Source organism: Centropristis striata, chromosome 21 (assembly GCF_030273125.1).
Source record: "Centropristis striata isolate RG_2023a ecotype Rhode Island chromosome 21, C.striata_1.0, whole genome shotgun sequence".
NCBI classification, from domain to species: Eukaryota; Metazoa; Chordata; class Actinopteri; order Perciformes; family Serranidae; genus Centropristis; species Centropristis striata.
In genome coordinates, this window is record NC_081537.1 from 3,493,880 (window position 1) to 3,516,967 (window position 23,088).

General features: G+C 37.0%; 2 protein-coding genes and 1 pseudogene across 2 annotated transcripts in view; 1 reads left to right on the plus strand and 2 right to left on the minus strand.

Annotated features, from left to right (window-relative positions):
* Positions 1-4,832, minus strand: part of LOC131959047 (wings apart-like protein homolog) — a 59,489-nt gene extending 54,657 nt beyond the window's left edge. The window contains exons 1-2 of the mRNA XM_059324141.1: positions 4,484-4,832; positions 190-698 (exon numbers count right to left, since the gene is read on the minus strand). Of these exons, the coding sequence (XP_059180124.1) occupies positions 190-676 (487 nt within the window). The 5' untranslated portion in view covers positions 677-698; positions 4,484-4,832. The remainder of the gene's footprint in view (positions 1-189; positions 699-4,483) is intronic.
* On the minus strand, positions 4,467-12,087 carry LOC131959907 (E3 ubiquitin-protein ligase TRIM35-like). Its single transcript, XM_059325130.1, has 3 exons — positions 11,357-12,087; positions 9,198-10,228; positions 4,467-4,573 (listed from the first exon to the last, which is right to left on the minus strand). The coding sequence occupies exons 1-3, from the start codon at positions 11,704-11,706 to the stop codon at positions 4,467-4,469; spliced, it is 1,488 nt and encodes a 495-aa protein (XP_059181113.1). The 5' UTR covers positions 11,707-12,087.
* Positions 12,088-16,103: 4,016 nt separating this feature from the next.
* On the plus strand, positions 16,104-23,088 carry LOC131959909 (CD209 antigen-like protein E; annotated as a pseudogene).

The following is a 23,088-nucleotide window of genomic DNA, read 5'->3' on the forward strand; positions in this document are numbered from 1 at the left end:
TTTTTGTCATTTTGTGTCTTTTCTGCTTTGTTTTTACGTCTGGATGTGATGAAGAAGTCGTGCTTTGGAGCTTTTGGAGACTCCAGAGGGTTTAATATAGGTTAAATAAAATAAATAAATTGCTAATGCTAAGAGATGTGGTCCTAGTCTCCACCCAGCTAAGATTAAAGGTTTAAAGCGCTACGTTACCGATGCTAGCGCTGCTGTTGAAGAACCGAGCCGTGTCCTCCACCAGGCGGGGCTGGCTCCTGTCGCTGGGCAACCACGACGCTCCTCGAGCGGACGCCAGAGCGTGGGGCGCCCCCTGGAGGCCGGACCTGCTCCCCGCGTCCAGAGTAACCCTGGGCCTCTCTGCCCGTGGCGGCTCCGCCGAGGAAGGTTTAGCAGGCGACGACTTGCTGCTGCTGCGAGACGACGACACCGGCTTGGACTCCTCGTCGCTGTCGAAGCCAAACGGGTCCTCCAAGCCGTCTCCGCAGGGGCGGGGCCTCTTATAAACCTCCAGGACTGAGTCGTTCTTGGGCGCGCCGGCGCGCTTAGAGCCCACCTTGGCTTTGTATTTGGTGTCACCCCATTTGGTACTGAGTGTGCCCCTCTTGGTGGACAGAACCTCGTCAAACTTGGACGTGCCCTCTCCTCCCTTGCGGCTGTAGGTTTTACCAAATCTGGATGTCATTGTTGCATCTGGGTCATATTCTCTAAGAGAAGAGAGCACAAAGGGACATCGTTAAAGATCCATACAACAGTTTTCATTCATTTATTATATAGGATTACTCACTTAGTGCTTTTTAATACAGTTTTACTCAAAACTACATGAAAAAGTTTGGAAGCAAGATCAAATTTGTACAAAAAAGATCATAGTTTCATTGCTATACTTGCTACAAAATAAAGGTGAGTATTATATAAAGAGTCACTAATTAGAACACATTTATACTCTAATTATCAGATCAAATTTGTACAAAAAGAGATCATAGTTTCATTGCTATAATTGCTACAAAATAAAAGTGATTATTATATAAAGAGTCACTTATTAGAAGCAGTTCCGGACAGGATTTTCAAAACAAATTCGACAAAAAACAACCTGTGAAACAAGATGAAGGGGGGCTGTATTAAATCTGTATATTTCAAATGTCGGTTTATGTTCACTACAGGCCAAAAGTCTGGAAGCAAGATCAAATTTCTACAAAAAAGATCATAGTTTCATTGCTATACTTTGCTACAAAATAAACATGATTATTATATAAAGAGTCACTTATTAGAACACATTTATACTATCATTTTCAGGTCTTTGGGGTTTTTATTGTTTACTTTGTGTTTCCTTCTTTCCTTAATACAGTTTTACTCAAGAACTACATGAAAAGGTTTGGAAGCAAGATCAAATTTGTACAAAAAGAGATCATAGTTTCATTGCTATAATTGCTACAAAATAAAAGAGTCACTTATTAGAAGCAGTTCCGGACAGAAAAAATCTGGTAAAATATTGTACAAACGTGACTTAGAATATTATGCAGATGAAGGGGAGCTGTATTAAATCTGTATATTTCAAATGTCGGTTTATGTACACTACAGGCCAAAAGTCTGGAAGCAAGATCAAATTTGTACAAAAAGAGACCATAGTTTCATTGCTATAATTGCTACAAAATAAAGGTGATTATTATATAAAGAGTCACTTATTAGAACACATTTATACTCTAATTATCAGGTCTTTGGGTTTTTATTGCTTAGACTTTGTGTTTCCTTCTTTCCTTAATGTATAAATCTGAACTCTTGTTTCTTTACTCAGCTGCTTCAACATACTTTTATCGAATAACATTTCCTGATTTTATCTGAACTTCACCTTCCCTTGAACTGTCTTCTTATTGCATAGAACTATGTCATTCTGTAACATTATTATTATCTGTTGTCTCATGTCCGTTTTTAACTTGTCTTTGTAAAGCACTTTGTATACATACGTTTTGAAAAGTGCTCTATAAATAAAAAATATTATTATTCAATTTGATCCATTTCTGTGGTAGTTTGTCAGAGATATGAACACAGTTGAGATTTATTGGGATTTTTGTATCCAAACTCTCAAAAGCCAAAGAGCTAAAGTGAATAATGCAAACTGTGATTTGTTTTTTTACTTTTACACTGAAGTTGTGACTCTTCCTAATCTCCTCCACCCTAAAACTAAGCCCTTCTTTTCTTTTGGTAACATTTATTCACCAATGATCTGATAACATCAATGTTTACCTAAAGGTCAATGGAGGAAAATGGTTCAATTCAATAAAGGTAAAGTCTGATCATGTAGTAAACACATCCAGAAATACACACAATACACACTGGTTTTTAATAAGAAAGACATTGTGAACAGAAAATTTAAGTTGCTCCTAAACTTTCGGCCTGTCGTGTATGTAGTTTATATGTCAGTCACGTTGGTTGATCAATTAATGAAGTAATTAACTTGACAGGATTATAGATTTTATACATTTTAGCCCAGAAGAGATCGGCCTTTTAATGTTGTTTTTAATAAATCGGAAATAGATTCGGTATGTTTGTCCTTGTAAGCATCAAATCATATTTCTTCTTCTCTATTAACCCTCCTGTTGTCCTCGGGTCAAGGAAGGAAGAAGAGGGAAGGATGCAAAGGGGAGTAAAAAAGGATGGAGGAAAGAAGGAAGGAAAGAAAGAAGGATGGAGGAAGGAAAGAAGAGAGGAGGAAAAGGAGAAAGAATGGAAAGGAGAGAGAAAGGAAGGAGGATGGAGGAAAGAAAGGGGAGGAGGAGAAGAAAGGAAGGAAAAAATAAAGAAGGAAGGAGGAAGAAAAGGAGGGAGGCAGGAAGGAAAGAGGGCAGAAAGGAGGGAGGAAGGAAAGAAAGAAAGAAAGAAGGGAAGGAAAGGGGGGAAGAAGAAAGGAGAATAGAGGAAGGAATGGAGGCGGGAGGGTTGAAAGAAGGAAGGAAGGAGGAAAGGAGAGGAAATCAGGAGGAAGGAAAGAAGAGAGAAAGTAAAGGAGATAGCGGAAGGAGGAAAGAAAAGAAGGGAAGGAGGGAGGAAAGGAAGGAAAGAAAGAAAGGAGGATGGAGGAAGAAGGAAGGAGGATAGAGGAGGAAGGAAAGAAGGAAGGAAGGAGGAAAGAAGGAAAAGTCAAAACAGATTGGGTCAATTTGACCCGGAAGGACGACAGGAGGGTTAATTAATAGAGAAGAATCGTATCTTTTTTTTTTTATTATTAATTTAGACAAAACACAACACAAATCACCAATGAACAAACAGAGAAAAACAAGAACAAAACAAAAAACACAACAACAACAAAATCACAAAACCAACCCAAATAAATAAATAAAACCACAATGATAAACAAGAACCATAACACATCAAAACTAAAACAAGACACAAACATACATCAAACATAATTACCACATAAAACACACAGGAGAATCATATCTTTAGCTGTGTGTGATTATTACCAGCAAACAGCTTGTGTGTTTCTTTTTTTTTTTTTTTTTTTTTTTAAATAAACTTTATTAAGGCAGTTGGGTGGGGTGTAATACAAAAAAATAAATCAGAACGTCGCCAGGGGGTTTCAATAAATCATAAAGAGGTTGTCATACAAAAATATTATAAAAATTACAAATATTCAGAGTTTTAGCAGCTTTCAAATTAGTAGAGTCTTTAATAGAATTAATATACTGCTTGGTTTCACTTATAAATATAGAAAAGAGGGGATTTTTTTTTGTGTATCGAGATTTATGTATGTGATATTTTGCCAATAGTATAATTAGATTTATAATGTAATATTGATTTTTTTTTTTTGTGTGTATGGGAAGTCAGTGAAACCAAACAGTATATTTTCAAAACAAAGGGACAAATTAGGTTCAATTGAAAAAAAAAAAAAGGAAGTTACAAATATCTTTCCAGAACTTAAGACGAAAAAGGGGCAAAACCAAAATAAATTAAAAAATACTTTCAGGGTGTTCTTCACAAAAAAAAAAAGCAATTCAAATCTAAAATCTTTTTTAAAACGTTGAAGAAAAATTTTAGTGGGTGTAGATTCTGTGAATTATTTTAAAAGAAATGTCTTTGATCTTATTGTTGACTATATATTATATTATTATTATTATTATACTATATATATTTTGCTGGCAAATTCCAAATCTTCTCCCAATTAAGGTTATCAATAAAATTATTCCAATAAGCAATGACGTAGGGGGTTGATACAACTTCAGCTCGTGCGTTTCTCAGCCAGCTGGTTTGACAAAACAAGGCTAACAGCTAGCTTGGTAGCGAGCTAATGGCTAATGGCGCTAACTTACTGCCGTTAGCATTAGCATTAGCATCTCCACAGAGCTAGACTGGAGGCTGCCGTCACTTCTGTTAGCTTCGATGCTAAAAGCTAACAATAACTACACACTGACGTCGTGTCGCACCACAATAAACCCGCACACAGAGTCGGTTCTCTGCCGGTGAACGGACCCTGGTTCTCATCAGTGGGAACACTTACTTGGTGAGCTGATCCGCGCTAAGACTCCAGACCGAACCGGGACCACCAGGACCAGGACCAGCGGCCTGCTGCTGCCTGCTGCCCTGCTCACTATAAACAAGGCCCAACACACGCCCTTAACGGCCGATCAGCGGCTCCGAAACGCAACGATTGGACTCGCAGACACAGAATGATGAGGAAATATATAGTTCATAAGCTCATGTGGTTATTTTGGCTTCTATTTTTAAGCTTAATCACACTCGATTGTTTCCTCCGGCTTCCATTGGACTCAGTCAAGCTGCGTCAAGTTCACCGGAACTAGCAAGAGCGGGGGCCGGATGTTCGGTCATCCCTCCTTCAGAATAAAAGCACGAATTGAACATAGATAGATAGATAGATAGATAGATAGATAGATTAGATAGATAGATAGATAGATAGATAGATAGATAGATAGATAGATAGATAGATTACTTTATTCATCCCCGAAGGGAAATTCGGTTGTCACAGCAGTCCGGTATTCAAGTACAATAAAATACAATAGAATAAAATACTGAGGTAGCATAAATAAAAACAACAATAGAAAAAACACAGATCAGAATAGATTCTGATTAGATCAGAACAACAAGGACACTTAAGAAGTTAAGAAAAGAACATCATCAGTTGGTAGGATGGTTGGCAAGATGATGGTAATAATAATAATTAAACTGGTGATATGATGGCAACAATGCTATAGTGACTAGACGGTATATAATAATAATAATAATAATAATAGTACAGTATATATAATATATACGGGGGGGAAACAACATTTTAGTTATAGTGGGGCGGCATAGCTCAATATGTCATAACAATCGCTCATTTTTTTCTGAAACGCAACGATTGGACTCGCAGACACAGAATGATGAGGAAATATATAGTTCATAAGCTCATGTGGTTATTTTGGCTTCTGTTTTTAAGCTTAATCACACTCGATTGTTTCCTCCGGCTTCCATTGGACTCAGTCAAGCTGCGTCAAGTTCACCGGAACTAGCAAGAGCGGGGGCCGGATGTTCGGTCATCTCTCCTTCAGAATAAAAGCACGAATTGAACATGGGGGGGGGAAACAACATTTTAGTTATAGTGGGGCGGCATAGCTCAATATATCATAACAATCGTTCTTTTTTTTTTTTTTATAAAAGCACCAAATTTTGCCGTAATTTTGTACGGCAAATCTCACATAAACAAACGCAAATCCTCCAAAACTCCACCCAACTTTAGAAGTTTCTTGCACTAGTTTAACTTACACTAATTGACACTAAACAAAGTAGAAATATACGAGAGGTTTTTCAAAGAACAATAATGTATTTTAAATAAAGTTCTTTAAATGAAAAAAAAATGGGGGGAAAAAAGCCTGTGAATGCAGCATAAATTATTCTGCAGCTGTATTTTTGTGTGTGGGTTTTGTTGTTGTTGTTGTTGTTGTTGTTGTTGTTGTTGTTGTTTTACATTTTTTATTTCTTTACTTTGAAAATGCTGTTTAATATCTTAAAAGTTGCTTTAGGATTAAGATATTTTATTTGTATTATTTTCTGAAAAATATGAACTGCACCAACGTTATTATAACTAATGAAAACTAATGAAATAACGAAAACTATACAAACATATATACATATTATGTTGTATTAACAATCCATGAACACATTATTTTTTCAAATATGTATCCTCATATAATAGATTTACAATAGTTATAGTGGGGCGGCATAGCTCAATATATCATAACAATCGCTCATTTTTTTTTTATAAAAGAACCAAATTTGGCAGATGCGTTGATAATTATATTTGGAACAAAACTGGATATTGGGCCATCACAAATTCAGACGCTGGTTGCCATGGCAGCCATTCTTAAAAATGGCTGCCAGCAGTTGTTTAAACATTAATTTCCCATTTGGACATGCAATAATGGACATATTCTAGATCCTATAACCCTGAGAACAAATAAAATACTCACTCTCACTTTTACAGACTTTTACAAAGTAATTGGTCATCTCATTATATTATAATGTTATTATATATTGCATATACGCCAAGGGGTTCCATTTATTACTGTAATATGCAGAGGCATACTGTTATGAGGATACTGTATTTATTTATTTTGATCTTTTTTACACTGGTTGTCATTTTGAGTTGTTGTTTATTTTCCTTGTGTTGTTGTTTATTTTCCTTTCGTATGTATGTGCTTGTGTGTTTGTGCATGTAAGCATATGTGGGCATGTGTATGTATGTATGTATAATTACGGTGTATAGGTAAAATATATTTATGTTTTGTAATACAAGACATGTTTAGACAAGGATTTTAACTTGTCCCTGTAATTTTAGTGAGTTTTAGTTAGTTTTGTAACCACACAATGCAGTTTTAGTTAGTTATTGTTTTTATTAAAAATTCTTGTTTTTATTTTTATTTCAGTTAACAAGAATGTTTTTTCAATTCTATTTTTCTTTAGTTTTCATGAGTTATAATAACCTTGGTTGGCAAGCATTTATTATTTATACATAAACCGACATTTGAAAAAAAAATATATAGATTTAATACGGCCCTTTAATTAATCTGCATGATATTCTGAGTCACTTTCGTAGCTACAATATTTTACCAGATTTTTTTTGACAGGTTGGTTTTTGTCGAATTTGTTTTGAAAATCCTGACCGGAACTGCTCGTATGTCTTAACTTGACCTTTACACTGATGCCTTCATCAATCTTTAGCATTACGAATGCCGCATTCAGGTGCTCCCATTAAACTCGTAAAAGTCAAAATTTCAAATGACAGCACGTGAATGTCTCTATTACAAACCTATTCCAATAATCATTGTGCAATAATTTGTCCTTGAACGTGCACTATATTTATGCCTATGTATGTTTATGTTTATATTGCATATTTTTATATTTTATATATATTTATATTCTAGTATATTAATTTTGTAGGGCAAATTTCACATACACAAACACAAATCCTCCAATACTCCACCCAACTTTAGAAGTTTCGTGCAGTTTCGAGTTTAACTTACACTAATTGATACTAAACAAAGTAGAAATATACGAGAGGTTTTTCAAAGAACAATAATGTATTTTAAATAAAGTTCATTAAATGAAAAAAAAAATGGGGGGAAAAAAGCCTGTGAATGCAGCATAAATTATTCTGCAGCTGTATTTATGTGTGTGGGTTTTTGTTGTTGTTGTTGTTGTTGTTGTTGTTTTACATTTTTCATTCCTTTACTTGGAAAATCCTGTTTAATATCTTAAAACTTGCTTTAAGATTAAGATATTTTATTTGTATTATTTTCAGAAAAATATCATGAACTGCAACAACGTTATTATAACTAATAAAAACTAATGAAATAATGAAAACTATACATACATATACACATACATATTATGTTGTATTAACAATCCATGAACACATTATTTTTTCAAATATGTATCCTCATATAATACAATACAATACTGCTATCTTAATTGTTGAAAAACTATAGAAAATAATTAACATGATGACACAAAACAAGTAAAGTACTGAAAAAAATTGAAAAATTAAATACAGCAATCATGTAAATGTGCTTTGTTGATACCAACTACTGACATCTGGACAAAAAACAAACAAAATGTTTTTGGTATAGAGTAAAAAATAATAATAAATAAACAATATAATACAAGGAAATATAATACAGTGTGCAAAACAGCAGCATCCAACAGTTTTAAGCATGGGTCTCAAACTCGTGGCCCGTGGGCAAATTGTGGCCCTCGTGATGATATTTTGTGGCCCCCACCTTGATATGAAAGTTTAATGTGAATTTTATATGAATGGTACTTTACTGTGTTGTGTGTGGAAGGTCCCTTTAATTACTTTTTTTTGGTAATTCTGTGTCTTTTTTAAATAATTTTGTGTCTTTTTTAATAATTTTGTGTCTTTTTCAATAATTTTGTGTCTTTTTTGGTCATTTTGTGTTTTTTTTTGTGTCATTTTGTGTCTTTTTTTGTAATTTTGTGTATTTTTAAGTGATTTTGTGTCTTTTTTAAATAATTTTGTGTCTTTTTTGTCATTTTGTTTCTTTTTTGGTAATTCTGTGTATTTTTTTGGTCATTTTGTGTCTTTTTTGGTCGTTTTGTCTCTTTTTTGGTCATTTTGTGTCCTTTTTTGGTCATTTTGTGTCCTTTTTGGGTCATTTTGTGTCTTTTTTAGGTCATTTTGTCTTTTTTGGTCATTTTGTCTCTTTTTTGGTCATTTTGTGTCCTTTTTGGGTCATTTTGTCTCTTTTTTGGTCATTTTGTGTCCTTTTTGGGTAATTTTGTGTCTTTTTTAGGTCATTTTGTGTCTTTTTTGGTCGTTTTGTCTTTTTTTTGGTCATTTTGTGTCTTTTTTTGTGTTTTTTTGTGTGCATTTTGTGTCTTTTTTTGGTCATTTTGTGTCTTTTTTGGTCATTTTGTGTCCTTTTTTGGTCATTTTGTGTCTTTTTTGGTCGTTTCGTGTCTTTTTTAAGTAATTTTGTGTCTTTTTTTGGTCATTTTGTGTCTTTTTTTGGTCATTTTGTGTCTTTTTTTTTGTCATTTTGTGTCTTTTTTTAAATTTTGTGTCTTTTTGGTCATTTTGTGTCCTTTTTTGGTCATTTTGTGTCTTTTTTGGTCATTTTGTGTCTTTTTTTAGTAATTTTGTGTCTTTTTTTGGTCATTTTGTGTCTTTTTTTGATCATTTTGATACTGCCTCCTACTTTCCACCATTACAGAGACCTTTCGGGGCAGTATTTTCAGAGGGAGTGTGTTCCTGGTGGCCAGGAACGGACACACCTTCTCAGTAAAAGTGTGTGTGAAAGTGTGTATGTGAGCATCAGTATCAGCATCAGAAAACAGCAGCTCTCCGTGGTCCCAGTCCAGACGGACTCTGATCCTCTGGAGCTGCTCTGTCACTGGGACATGGCTGTATTTACTGCTGGTGGAGTAGACTCGATATCCACCATCACTGAAGTCTAAGCTCCACAACGTAGAGCCCACAAAGCCTTTCCTACCGCCACACTCTGCTACCAGCCCCAGCTCCCAGTCCTTGTTGTCCCCCACCTCCACGTCCCAGCTGTGAGTCCCCGAGTCAAACCCCGAGCCCAGGACAGAGTCCCAGTAAGAAAACCTCTCTGGGTTTTCAGGGCACTGCTGTATCTTCCCTTGTCTCACGCTGGTCAGATCTTCAGACAGGACGAGTTCTGGATGAGCCGTGTTCGGGTCCAGAACAACAGGACTGTAGGAGACCAGGTCCTTCATCTTGTTCCAGATGTTGAAGCTCAGGTTGCCCAGATGTTTGGCTTCGTCTATCAGAGCTCCTGAGAGCAGCTGTGGATCCTCCAGCAGGGGGCGCTGCTGGACTCTTTCCACTGCAGCTTTGTAGTTTCGCAGGAATGAGACGTGTTCAGCTCTCAGCTGGTCCTCTGTGGCTCTGACTGTGTCTGAAAGAGCTGCTATCTCTCTGCTCAGAGCCTCCATCTTCTCCTTCATCATCTGACTCTTCTGCTCCTCTTCCTCCCTCAGTGCAGCCATCCTGGCCTCCTCTTCCTCCTCTAGAAACTGGTGGAGCTTCTTAAACTGCTCCTTGATCTGCGTCTCTGTGCGTCGGGCCTGGACCTGGATGTGTTCTGCTGTTTTATAAAAGATTAATGTCACCTTATGAAGAGCCTTCAGCTTGTTCTGTGAGGGGTTCAGGGCCTCCTGGAGCTCCTCTCGGTGCTCCTGGGCAGCTTCATCAACGGGTCTGAAACTAGTATTCAACACACAGTTATCCACTTTATCCATGTATAAAAATATTTAGAAAAAAAATCCTGATTGAGTTTATCATAATTCATGCATGAGAGGTTTAAAATGAGAAGAAAAAAGTCGAAGTCACAAAGAAAAGGTCAAACTAACAAGAAAGAAGTTGAACTCACGTGAAAAAATTAAAAAAGAAACAAAAAAATCGAAATCACAAAAAAAAAGTCAAAATAACTAGAAAATAGTCAAAATATGAGAAAAAAGTCGAAGTCACAAGAAAAAAGTCAAATCGCAAAAAAATTGAATTTTGCATCATTTAAAATTCTTTATTGAGCGTGATAGTGATTTTGAAGTAAAAAAACAAAAAAAAGATTCAAAATCACATTTTATGTTGGACTAAAGGACCAAAAAAAGACACAAAATGACTAAAAAAAGACACAAAATGACTAATAAAAGAGACACAAAGACACAAAATGAATAAAGACGACACAAAAAGACACAAAATTACAAAAAAAGACACAAAATTACAAAAAAGACACAAAATGACTAAAAAAGGATACAAAATTACTAAAAAAAGACACAAAATGACCAAAAAAAGACACAAAATGACTAAAAAAAGACACAAAATGACTAAAAAAAGACACAAAATGACTAATAAAAGACACAAAAAGACACAAAATGACTAATAAAAGACACAAAAAGACACAAAATGACTAAAAAAAGACACAAAATGAATAAAGAAGACAAAAAAAGACACAAAATGACCAAAAAGACACAAAATTACAAAAGACACAAAATTACAAAAAAGACACAAAATGACTAAAAAAGGATACAAAATGACTAAAAAAAAGACACAAAATGACACAAAATGACAAAAAAAGACACAAAATGACAAAAAAAACACACACAAAAAGACACAAATGAAAAAAAAGACATGAAAAGGATTGAAAAATGGACAAAATAGCCCAAGACTCCATAGAGTTCAGTTGCCCATCCTTGATGTATGTCATGTCTGTTATCATTCTGTGTGTTTTCTACATTGTATTTGTCACACTGAAATATGATGACAGACCACAAGAAGAATAGCTGCTGCTTTGCAAAAGCTAATGGGGATCTAAATAAAAACAAACCAACAAACCTGTGGTCTTGGTGTATTTTGGCGTCTCGACAGACGAGACACACCGGCTGCTGGTGGTCCAGACAGAAGAGCTTCAGCTCCTCAGAGTGCAGACTGCAGAGGGTCCCAGAGGCTCCCTGACCTTTGACCTGTAGAAAGGACTCACACAAGGTCTTTAAGGCCAGGTTACGAGGCGGATCACTGGACTGAGACACCGTCCGACACACTGGACACTCGTTACGTTTCCTCTCTGTCCACCAGCGCTGCAGACAGCCTCGACAGAAGCTGTGGCTGCAGGACAGCAGGACAGGATCGGAGAAGATGTCGTGGCAGGCAGGACAGCAGAAGTCCTCCTCCGTCCTGGAGGCCATTCTCCTCTGACAAAAATAAGAAGTAAGTAACTAGAATTAACCCTGTGGAGTGTCCAAAAGCTCCAAATAATCCAGACTTGTTGACTCCATCCAGACTAGAAAACAAAGCAGCGTGGAGCCCTACTGTAAATTTACCTCTAAAGTTCTGGCTGTAAACTCCATGAGGCCAGTTTCAGTTTGATGATGATATACCAAGTAAAACTGGAGACAAGCTCAAATAGATTTAGTATAAAATGATAGAACTGGATGGAACCCTCTTATATGGTAGATTTGACACCTTTGTTCACATTTGTAGCATTTTAAATTCTTTATTGAGCATGATAGTGTTTTGAAAGTAAAAAAAAATAGATTCAAAATCACATTTTATGTTGGACTAAAGGACTAAAAAGACACAAAATGACTGAAAAAATACACAAAATGACAAAAAAGGCATAAAAATGACTAAATAAAGACACAAAATGACTAAAAAAGACTAAAAAAAGACACAAAAACACACAAAATGACTTTAAAAAAAAGACACAAAATGAATTAAAAAAAGACACAAAAAGACACAAAATGACTAAAAAAGACACAAAATGACCAAAAAAGACACAAAATGACCAAAAAAGACACAAAATGACTAAAAAAAGACACAAAATGACAAAAAAGACACAAAATGACTTTAAAAAAGGACACAAAAAGACACAAAAATACACAAAATGACTAAAAAAAGACACAAAATGACCAAAAAAAGACACAAGATGACACAGAATGACTAAAAAAAGACACTAAATAACTAAAAAAAAATACAAAAAAACACAAAATGCCAAAAAAGACACAAAATGACTTACAAAGACACAAAAAGACATGAAAAGGATTAAAAAATTGACAAAATAGCCCTTTAAGACTCCATAGAGTTAAGCAAACACATGCTTGGAACAAGTCAAATTATCTGCCAGTGCTGTAAGTACATTTTTCTAACAGTTGAATAGATTGAAAAGCATGAAAAAGCTCACAATGTCAATCCTAAAAAGAAGACTTCACACAAGACTGAAATCCCTGTGAAGAGGTTATTCACTTCATTTATGTTACAGGAATACTTTTTTTTAAGGTTTTATCAACTATACAAGACAAAAAACGACACATGTTCTTAAAATAAGCACACGAAACTATGGTCAGTTGGTAAATTATACTCAAAATAACATAATTTAGATACTATTGCTAGATATGAGAAGCAAATACTTGGTAAGTTTCATGTTTTTTGCAGTGAAGCTAATAAAAACAAACCCCAGCTGACAGAGAGGAGACGTGGCCACTCGTTGCTCTGGAAAGCTTCCTCACGGTTACTTTCACTTCAAGATAATCCTTCTAGGTCGTTTTCTAGAGATCCAGTACTCACAGAATTCCCTCCTGAAGTTCTTCTCCTACAGTGAAAGTCTGGTGTTGCTCTGAATGTGAATCTTTTGCTCTTTGCCAGTAACTAGACTAAACACGCTGCATTTCCTGGTGTTTTGTCTCAGGTGAGGAGGAGGAGGATCACAGCATTCCTGTTACACTGCTCACACTGTGTGTGTGTGTGTGTGTGTGTGTGTGTGTGTGAAGCATGTGTACCTGGAGGAGTGTGTGTGCTTACGCACGCATGTGTGTGTGTGTGTGTGTGTGTGTGTGTGTGTGTGTAACTAAAATCACATAAAGTTACCTGTGTGTGTGTGTGTGTGTGTGTGTGTGTGTGTGTGTGTGTGTGTATCTGGAGGAGTGTGCGCACTTACGTGCCTGTGTGTGTGTGTGTGTGTGTGTGTGTGTGTGTGTGTAACAAAAATCACATAAAGTTACCTGTGTGTGTGTGTGTGTGTGTGTGTGTGTGTGTGTGTGTGTGTATGTGTGAAGCATGTGTATCTGGGGGAGTGTGCGCACTTACGCGCCTGTGTGTGTGTGTGTGTGTGTGTAACTAAAATCACATAAAGTTACCTGTGTGTGTGTGTGTGTGTGTGTGTGTGTGTGTGTGTGAAGCATGTGTATCTGGAGGAGTGTGCGCACTTAAGCGCCCGTGTGTGTGTGTGTGTGTGTGTGTGTGTGCGTGCGTGCGTGCATGCGTGCGTGCGTGTATCTGTAACTGTAGTCATATCAAAGGATCAAAGGTGTTGGGGTCGACCAATCAGAGCAGAGCAATCAACAGAATTAATTGCAGCTGTCGAATGTTCCGACACAGTGACAGCAGAGGTGGACAGACTGGAATTTCTGGCCTCGAACAGAAAACATTTTTGGCAAAACCATAATACCTATCATTGATCCGACTTCACTTTGAGCATCCTGAGTTCTTCCTGAACGTCCACATATGTTGTTTTTTTAAGAAAAATGAAAAAATAGCTTTGTTAGAGCGATCTAAAAAAACTGTTCCATCTCCCTTTTTCAGAAATCTTCCTGCGTTTTTAATATGGGAGCCAATGAGGCTGTTGGTGGTGTTGGTGCCGCATCTGTGCGTCCTACGCCCAAACTATAACTCTGACAGCTTTACCAGAGGATTGTGAGGGAGAAGACTAATTTTCCTACATTTCTATGTATAAATTATTTCTGTAGAGTGGAATTTGCGGCCTGGAGCGCAGTTTTCAAATGTATTTTTTGACAGTTTTTTCTCTCCCTCTACACTCTGGCGATGATGTCACACACTCTGACACGAACATTCCGTGCAATACACACCCATTATAATCTCAGAATTTCTCCAAAAATGATCATGGTCATTGAACAGGGATTGATAAAAACTATATGACCTATCGAAACGTGGATTAATACACCGATACACAAGACTTGTGTCTACTGTTTAAAGTTTAAACAAAAGAAAAAATATAGGCTTTTCAATGTTTCTGTGGAAAAAGGATTCTTCCTCTTCCTTCTTGTTTTTGAGAGCTGGACGGCTGATCCAGGACCTGAAATGATACCAGAGCTTGTTGACATGCACCCTGCTACGCTTGTCTGTTTCTTCAGGGCACTCAGGTCATCTTGGCATCAAAACCCAAAAAGCTGTTACTGCGGAGCGCTAAGCCTGGCTGAAATCCCTGCGTGGCATGCTGCGTCCTCTGTGCCAGCAACACTGAACCATGAGGCCTTCAAGACTCTGACAATAAAGAAGGTTTTTCCTGACCGGGCGCTGGTTCCTGGCAGAGCTTCACCCTGAAGCCTGGAGCGTTCAGGCATTGGAGAGTTCTGAGGAACAGACACTGGCAGCGCTTCTTTAACAACAATTAGGCCTTTGACACTCAGCAGAGAGCAGCTGTGTGGTCAACTCTGGCAAAGACAAAGAGGAGGGAAACCAAATGACTTATAACCTCAATCAAGTCAGTCTTTGGAGATGATGGTGCAGAGAGGAGAGTGGTTCACAGCAGTTTATGTATCACAGAGCCACATCTCTATAGCAGGGGTCTCAAACTCAAATTACCTGGGGGCCGCTGGAGGCAGTATCAAAATGACCAAAAAAAGACACAAAATGACAGAAAAAGACACAAAATGACCAAAAAAAATACACAAAATGACAAAAAAAGACACAAAATCACACAAAAAAGACACAAAATGACCAGGAAAGGACACAAAATGACTTAAAAAACACTAAATTACTTTAGAAAGACACAAAATGACAAAAAAATACACAGAATTGCCAAAAAAGACACAAAATTATTTTTAAAAAGACACAAAATGATTAAAAAAAGACACAAAATGACCAAAAAAGACACAAAATGACCAAAAAAACTAAATTACTTAAAAAAGAAACAAAATTACCAAAATAAGACACAAAATTATTTTTAAAAAGACACACAATTATAAAAAAAAGACACAAAATAATTTTAAAAAGACACAAAATGACCAAAAAAGTAATTAAAGGGACCTTCCACACACAACACGGTAAAGTGCCATTCATATAAAACTCACATTAAACTTTCATATCAAGGTGGGGGCCACAAAATATCGTCACGAGGGCCACAATTGGCCCACGGGCCGCAAGTTTGAGACCCATGGTCTAAATATTGTTTAGTTTTACTCTTTTATATTGTATTTGTTTGTCTTGTTTTTGCTTTTTCATGTCACCTTTTTAAAAAAGCATTTTGTACTCAAAAGCGCGGTGTAAATAAATAAATAAATGTTAAGAAATGTAAATGTAAAGATACTCGTTAGCAGGATATGACGCTCCAGTTATCTGAAAGTGGAGGATTTCTATTTTTACACGAGTGACTCAAACTGCAACTTCTCCAATTGAGGTCTGATGCAGAGATAAAACTAAATGTTCATTGCAGTGCAGAACACACTCTGAAAGTGTGAGGAGGAAGACGCACCAACACAGCAAATGTAACACCTTAAGAGTGTTCTGAAATAATTGAATGGTAGAAGAATATTGATGTGTTTGTGCCACTTGAAGCCGCTTCATGAAAATGTCGGAGGAAATCACTTATGAAAACCATGGAACTTTCAGCAACCAACAAAGACGTACAGGTAAGAAAATCCTTTTTTTTATTTTTTTATTCCATTAAAGCGTCTTGTTTTAACCCTCTGGAGTCTCCAAAAGCAATTTAATTTTTTTTACCGAGCATGATAATGTTTTGAAAGTAAAAAATAGATTCAAAATCACATTTTATGTTGAACTAAATGACTAAAAAAGGACACTAAAAGACACAAAATGACCAAAAAAAGACACAAAATGACTAAAAAAAGACACTAAAAGACACAAAATGACCAAAAAAGACAAAATGACTAAAAAAAGACACAAAATGAGAAGACAGAATGACCAAAACAACCCCACTGAAGACACAAAATGACCAAAAAAAGACACAAAATGACAAAAAAAGACACTAAAAGACACAAAATGAACAAAAAAGACAAAATGACCAAAAAAGACACGACAAGACATGAAAATGTTTCAAAAATGGACAAAATAGCCCAAGACTCCATAGAGTTAAGATCTTGTTACTAAGTAATGACAATTAAAATCACCCGTGTTCTTCAGACTTTTAAAGTTTTATGAAACAGAATAGATAAGATTTGTAGGGATTTTTTCAGTTAGTACACATACATATTTTGGTCAGATTAAAGAATCCTTTGTCATGTATTCTGTTGTTGTCAATGTTTTCACATTTGCCTTAAATTGTACTAACTTGTATCCAGATTCACACTAAAATATACAATAAACTTTTGGAATAAGGCTTAAAATGACTCCAACAAATGTTTTACATATATTGAATCAGAGTAGAAGATGAAAATTGTTTCAATAGTTGTTGTTTTTTTGCTCCACATAACAATCATCAGGCCTTGCTGCCCAAAAATTATAATATTGGTGGGTTGTTTTTTTAAATGTTTCTTTCTGATTTCTGCACACAGGGGGAAATCTGTTCTGGCTTGCTGTCCTGAGCTTTGGACTCTTGTGTGTCCTTCAAGCTTCTCTCAACATTTCACTGCGCTTCACTCTCTGTGAGTTAAATTGTGTCTCCACATTTCACACATACAATCTGATTATTATTATTAGGGCCACGGGGCAATTGCACCGAGCAATGGCCCCTTGTGGTTTGAATTGAAAAACTCAAAAGCAGAGTCTCTTTACCAGAAATCATGATGCGGTTAATTAATTACCAAATCAAAAATACTGGAGCACCAAATTCCTTTCTGAGAACAGTCTGTACCAAGTCTGGGTTCAAGTGGGATCACTCTACTGAGACTGTCATAATATTATGTATAATGTATTGTATTATTACATACAATAACATATTATTGTACAAAGATTGTTTGGTTGTGCCAGAGAAGTAGTGGTTTGTCATCAGCCTCATAACGAGTCAAGTTGAGGGCAGTTGTGTAACAGAAGGAAGTTCATCTTTAAATATAGAAATAAAACATCCTGTTGAGAACTGCTGAGAAGATCATTATCAAATTAAAAGATAGCAAAAATTACAGTCAAAGGTCAAGAGTTCTGAGTTTTTCTTTATCTCTTGCCTTAAAAGATTTTTTTTATCCAAGTTAAAAGCATGTTTCTTTTAAAACATTATAAACATGTCTGTAATCTGTTGGTTTTTTTTTTTTTTTATCTCTCTGTTCATGACTTCTCTTCATGTTAAAGGAATCTCACTTTTTTTACAAGAATATCCAAACACTAATGAGGGAGATACTCTTTTGAATAGATTTTGTTTGCGTTAAAATGTGTTTATCTTTCTGCTCTCTCTGATCGCTCTGAAGATAAGACAGGAGAGGACATTTTAAAGAACGTGACTGAAGAGAGAGACGAGTTAAAGAGGAAGCTGGCTGTCTTTGGTGAGTAAAACTAAATACATTTTTAATTTCTATTTTTCTATTTGCCTCTGGATCGTCATTCTCGTGGCTTATCAAAAGGGGTGGGGTAATCACTCACCAGTTAAACAGGGACACTCTGCTGAGTTCACAGACACCTCATACAAGTCTCTAGGACAAACAGTTCACAAGTTAGTAAAAGGGGCGGGGCTAATGAAAAGGGGCGGGGTAATCAATCACCAGTTAAACAGGGACTCTATGCCGAGTAATCTGACACCTTATACAAGTTTCTAGGACAAACAGTTCATTGGTTATGAAAGGGGGCGTGGCTAATCAAAAAGGGCGGGAATTTATGAAATATTGTTATGTAGAACTGGTCAGTGATGAACCATCATCATGCATGACAAGTTTGAGGCAGATTGGACAATGTATGGTCAAGTTATAAGGTCTCATGTTTTATGAAGAAATGCCATGTCTGTTGAGTTAGAGTGAACTGACAGTTAGGGAGGCTTTGGTAGCTAAGCAACCAGGTGGCCAGGTGGAGTCGACCAATCAGAGTAGAGCAATCAACTGAAATTAACTGCTGTTGGAGACACTTCCGCAGACAGAGTGGAATTTCTGTCCTCGAACAGAAAGCATTTTTGGCAAAACCATAATACCTATCATTGATCCGACTTCACTTTGAGCGTCCTGAGTTCTTCCTGAATGTCTACATACGTTTTTTTTTTTTTAGGAAAAATTAAAAAATAGCTTTTTTAGAGCGATCTAAAAAAACTGCTACATCTACTTTTTTCAGAAATCATTCTGCATTTTGTAGTCGGTAGTCGACCGAAAAATGACACGGAAGAAACGGAAGAATAAACGGAAGAATAAAAATAGTCCCGGTGAATAGTAGTTAGTGTGCTTTTGCAAGCAAGCACACAAAACTAGAAAATTTCCTCTGGGGAAATTCTGAAAGGGCCACGGGGGCTACTGCCGGTGTGTGTACACTATGATGAGATTCTTCAGAGATTTCAAACTATGCCCTTTAACCTCAAAATGTGTGTGTGTGTGTGTGTGTGTGTGTGTGTGTGTGTGTGTGTGTGTGTGTGTGAGTGAGTGTGTGAAACGTGTGTCTGGAGGACTGTGCACGCTTACGCGCGCATTTGTGTGTGTGTGTGTGTGTGTGTAGTGAAAATCGCATAAAGTTACCTGTGTGTGTGTGTGTGTGTGTGTGTGTGTGTGTGTGTGTGTGTGTGTGTGCGCCTGTGTGTTTGAAGCATGTGTATGCATGTGTGAGGAGTGTGCGCGCTACGCGCATGTGTGTGTGTGTATCTGTAACTGTAATCACATCAAAGATCAAAGGCAATCAGATCACAGCAATCAACAGAATTAACTGACACCTGTTCCGGCTTCAGTGACAGCAGCCAGAGGTGGACAGACTGGAATTTCTGGCCTCGAACAGAAATCATTTTTGGCAAAACCATAATACCTATCATTGATCCGACTTCACTTTGAGCGTCCTGAGTTGTTCCTGAACGTCTGCATATGTTTGTTTTTTTTAGAAAAATGAAAAAATAGCTTTGTTAGAGCGATCTAAAAACTGTTACATCTCCCTTTTTCAGAAATCTTCCAGCGTTTTTAATATGGGAGCCAATGAGGCTGTTGGTGCATGTTGGTGGATCATCTGTGCGTCCTACGCTCAAACTATAACTCTGACAGTTTTACCAGAGGATTGTGAGGGAGAAGACTAATTTTCCTACGTTTCTATGTATAAATTATTTCTGTAGAGTGGAATTTGTGGCCTGGAGCGCAGTTTTCAAATTTATTTTTTGACAATTTCTTCTCTCCCTCTACACTCTGGCGATGATGTCACACACTCTGACACAAACATTCCGTGCAATACACACCCATTATAATCTCAGAATTTCTCCAAAAATGATCATGGTCATTGAACAGGGATTGATAAAAAACTATTTGACCTATCGAAACGTGGATTAATACACCGATACACAAGACTTGTGTCTACTGTTTAAAGTTTAAATGGAGTCTCTAGGTGAAATTATGCCGGAGAAGTAGACGTTTAAAAATCTCCAATTATTGTTCTTTTTCGCTCTTTTTTTTCCGGCCGTCCCATTCACTTCAATGCAAAATTTTGGGCAGTTTTTCGCGACTTAAGTACAAGCACTGGTCCCTACAGCTACTGCTGTATGGGACCAGTGCTCGGTGCGATTGCCCCGTGGCCCTAATTATGTCTATCTGTGCAATTACAGATGTCTCTTTCCGAATGTAATGTAATGCAATTATATCTTTCTGGGCCCCATGGCATCATGTGACAGACCTGGAAATAGTAATTCCACCATTCAACAAATCCTCCTCTCTACACTCACTGAGCTGTGTAACTTTGTAATGTTTCTCTGTAACGTTATAAATGTTTAAAAAGAAAAGTCTGGTGTTTTTATCTTTGTTCATGATTTCCCTTCATGCAAAAGGAATCTCACTTATTTTACAAGAATATCCAAACACAAATGAGGAAGATATTCTTATGCTAAAATCATACTAAGACATTGTTTGCCCTTAGTGTTATATCAGGCTGTTAGTTGTTCTCCAGTCAAAATAGCAACCTGATATATCCTCAGTTTTGAACCACAGTTCAAATGTGTTTATCTTTCTGCTCTCTCAGAGGACATTTTAAGGAACTTGACTGAAGAGAGAGACGAGTTAAAGAGGGAGCTGGCTTCTTCTGTTATTTCTTCTTGTCTGGGTTTCATTTGGTGTAAAATTTTGCATTTTATACTATATAATTACTAGATAATAATACTAGATAATATGTGTATTCACCTCAATCCGTTTGTTATCTCCAATCCCATCTCCTAAATATTCTCCCCAAGGATGGGAGCATTTCAACGGTAGTTACTACTACATTTCCTCATCGATGAAATCCTGGCAGGACAGCAGAAGTGACTGTCAGCAGAGAGACGCAGACCTGCTGATCATCAACAGCAATGAAGAGCAGGTGTGTGTGTGTGTGTGTTTATGAATCTGTGTGTCAAAAGAAGCTGTGAGAAACTGTGACAGTGTGTTTCTCTTTGTGAACAAGGAATTCATAAGACGTTTCCGAATGCGCACCTGGATTGGACTGACTGACCGAGACACAGAGGGAGTGTGGAAATGGGTGGATGGGAGTCCGCTGACCACAAGGTTCACATATTATTTTCTGAACATGGTCTCACAGGAATCCGTGAAATAGCCACGGATTTGCTTAACTCAAAATCCGTGAAATAGCCACGGAATCAGTCAAATTACCGTGAAACTGACACGGATTTCACTACAATGCAAGTTAATGACATATCATATATCATATCCCGTAGTCATATCCTGTGGCTATTCCATGGATATTTGTTCCTATTGGTTTGTTCCAATACGGCTATTAGCGCCACTAGCGGCTAATAGCTATTAGTGGCTAATAGCTATTAGCATCGCTACCGCGGACAGCGGAGCCGCCGAGAGGCCCGCAGCAGCTTGTTTATTGCCCATAAAATCAGTGGATGTGTGTGGCTGAATAACATGAGGGGGAATAAAGCGTGAAAATAAATAATCTTGCAGAAAGCGAGAACTGGAGGAGCAAAGCAGCAAACAACACTCTCTCACAGACACACACACAACAAACATCCATCTCTGTTGCTCTACTACGTCATCTGGTATAACTGATCTGATTGGCTAAGAGCTACCTACAGACGCTTTGATAGACATTCTAAGCGTCCAATAAACGGCTCTGGAGGATCGTAAACCACACCTCCTCTACGGAGAAATGAACAGCAGGTGTCCAGACCTAATCTCCAATGAGATTTGGTCTGGTGTTAGCCAGGCTAGAAAAAATCAATATTTTGACTTAGTTTCTGCATAAAAATGGATTTTGATCACATTTCTAGCGAGAAATATATGTTTTATTTTCTTAATATTCACTCAATGAATGAACATTATCACTTTGTATGTTGGAATAGCCACGGGATATGACTGTCATTAACTTGCATTGTAGCCAAATCCGTGTCAGTTTCACGGAAATTTGAGTGTGATTCCTGTGAGACCAGGTTGTATTTTTTTAGCACTCTCTAATAAATCTGCATCACAGCATGAGAAAAGCTTGCTTGAAACACCAAATTCGCATAAAAGTTTTTACGCTCGCTTGAGGTGGGGTTTTTTTTCTTTTTTGATAAATAGTGTATGTAATTGGCAGATGGAAACATTTTGTCCGAATAAGTTCTGACGTAGCGAATATTTAACTCACATAACTGATGAGCTGCTTTCTGACATGAAAGAACAATTATGAGTTGACCAATTTAATCCATTTCCTGAAGACTCTCTATTTTCTCTTGTGCGAGGCCAAAGTTATTAAGAAAAATTCGTATTCTGTAGAGAAAAGTAATAGCACACTGATCTCGATCAAACCGCATGTTTTGACATATAATTTGTCCTGCAACTCTTCAAGTTGTAGGACTAGTAGCGGGACGAAATTGCGTCCGGAAGAGGAAGAAGAAGAAATCCACAGTATAACAGTAGTGCAGCACTGGTCCCTACAGCTATTGCTGGATGGGACCAGTGCTCGGTGCGATTGACCCGAGGCCCTAATTATTACTTACATATTAAATTACCGTATCAATGTCAACAAACCACTGTGACTATAAGTTATTGTTTTAATTTGTCCATTCACTGCTTTTTTTAAATTAAAAAATAATATTTTTTGTCTTTCTCTGCTAAAAGCGCATTTGTTTCTGGTTTCAGGTTCTGGTTCGATGGAGAACCCAACTCTCACCAAGGCAAAAACGAAGACTGTGCTCTCACAAATTACTACGGTTACAAAAACAGCTGGAATGATTTCGATTGTGACAGTGAAAACTTTTGGATGTGTGAGAAGAAAATGGCGCATTGACTCCATAACACCTGAACCTGAGATAGCAGGTCAACAGCCGATGACACATAGAAGTCAACCTATTAATTAAAATGATAGAAGGTGGAAGTCTAGAAGCATTTAATTGAGTTGTTGCATCAATTCTTGTGTTGATACTTTTGTTTGGACAGATTTGGTGCCAAATGTGACGACTCGAAAATGTATTTAAAAATGGTCAAATGTCAGAATGATACTGTTATTTTCAAGTTTTATATATA

Coding starts and splice junctions, on each gene's coding strand:
- LOC131959907 (XM_059325130.1), bottom strand. CDS start 11,706: ATGGCCTCCAGGACGGAGGAGGACTTCTGCTGTCCTGCCTGCCACGAC. Junction 10,229..11,356: donor AAAATACACCAAGACCACAG/GTTTGTTGGTTT, acceptor GTTGAATACTAG/TTTCAGACCCGTTGATGAAG. Junction 4,574..9,197: donor GGTCTCTGTAATGGTGGAAA/GTAGGAGGCAGT, acceptor CCTTGTTTATAG/TGAGCAGGGCAGCAGGCAGC.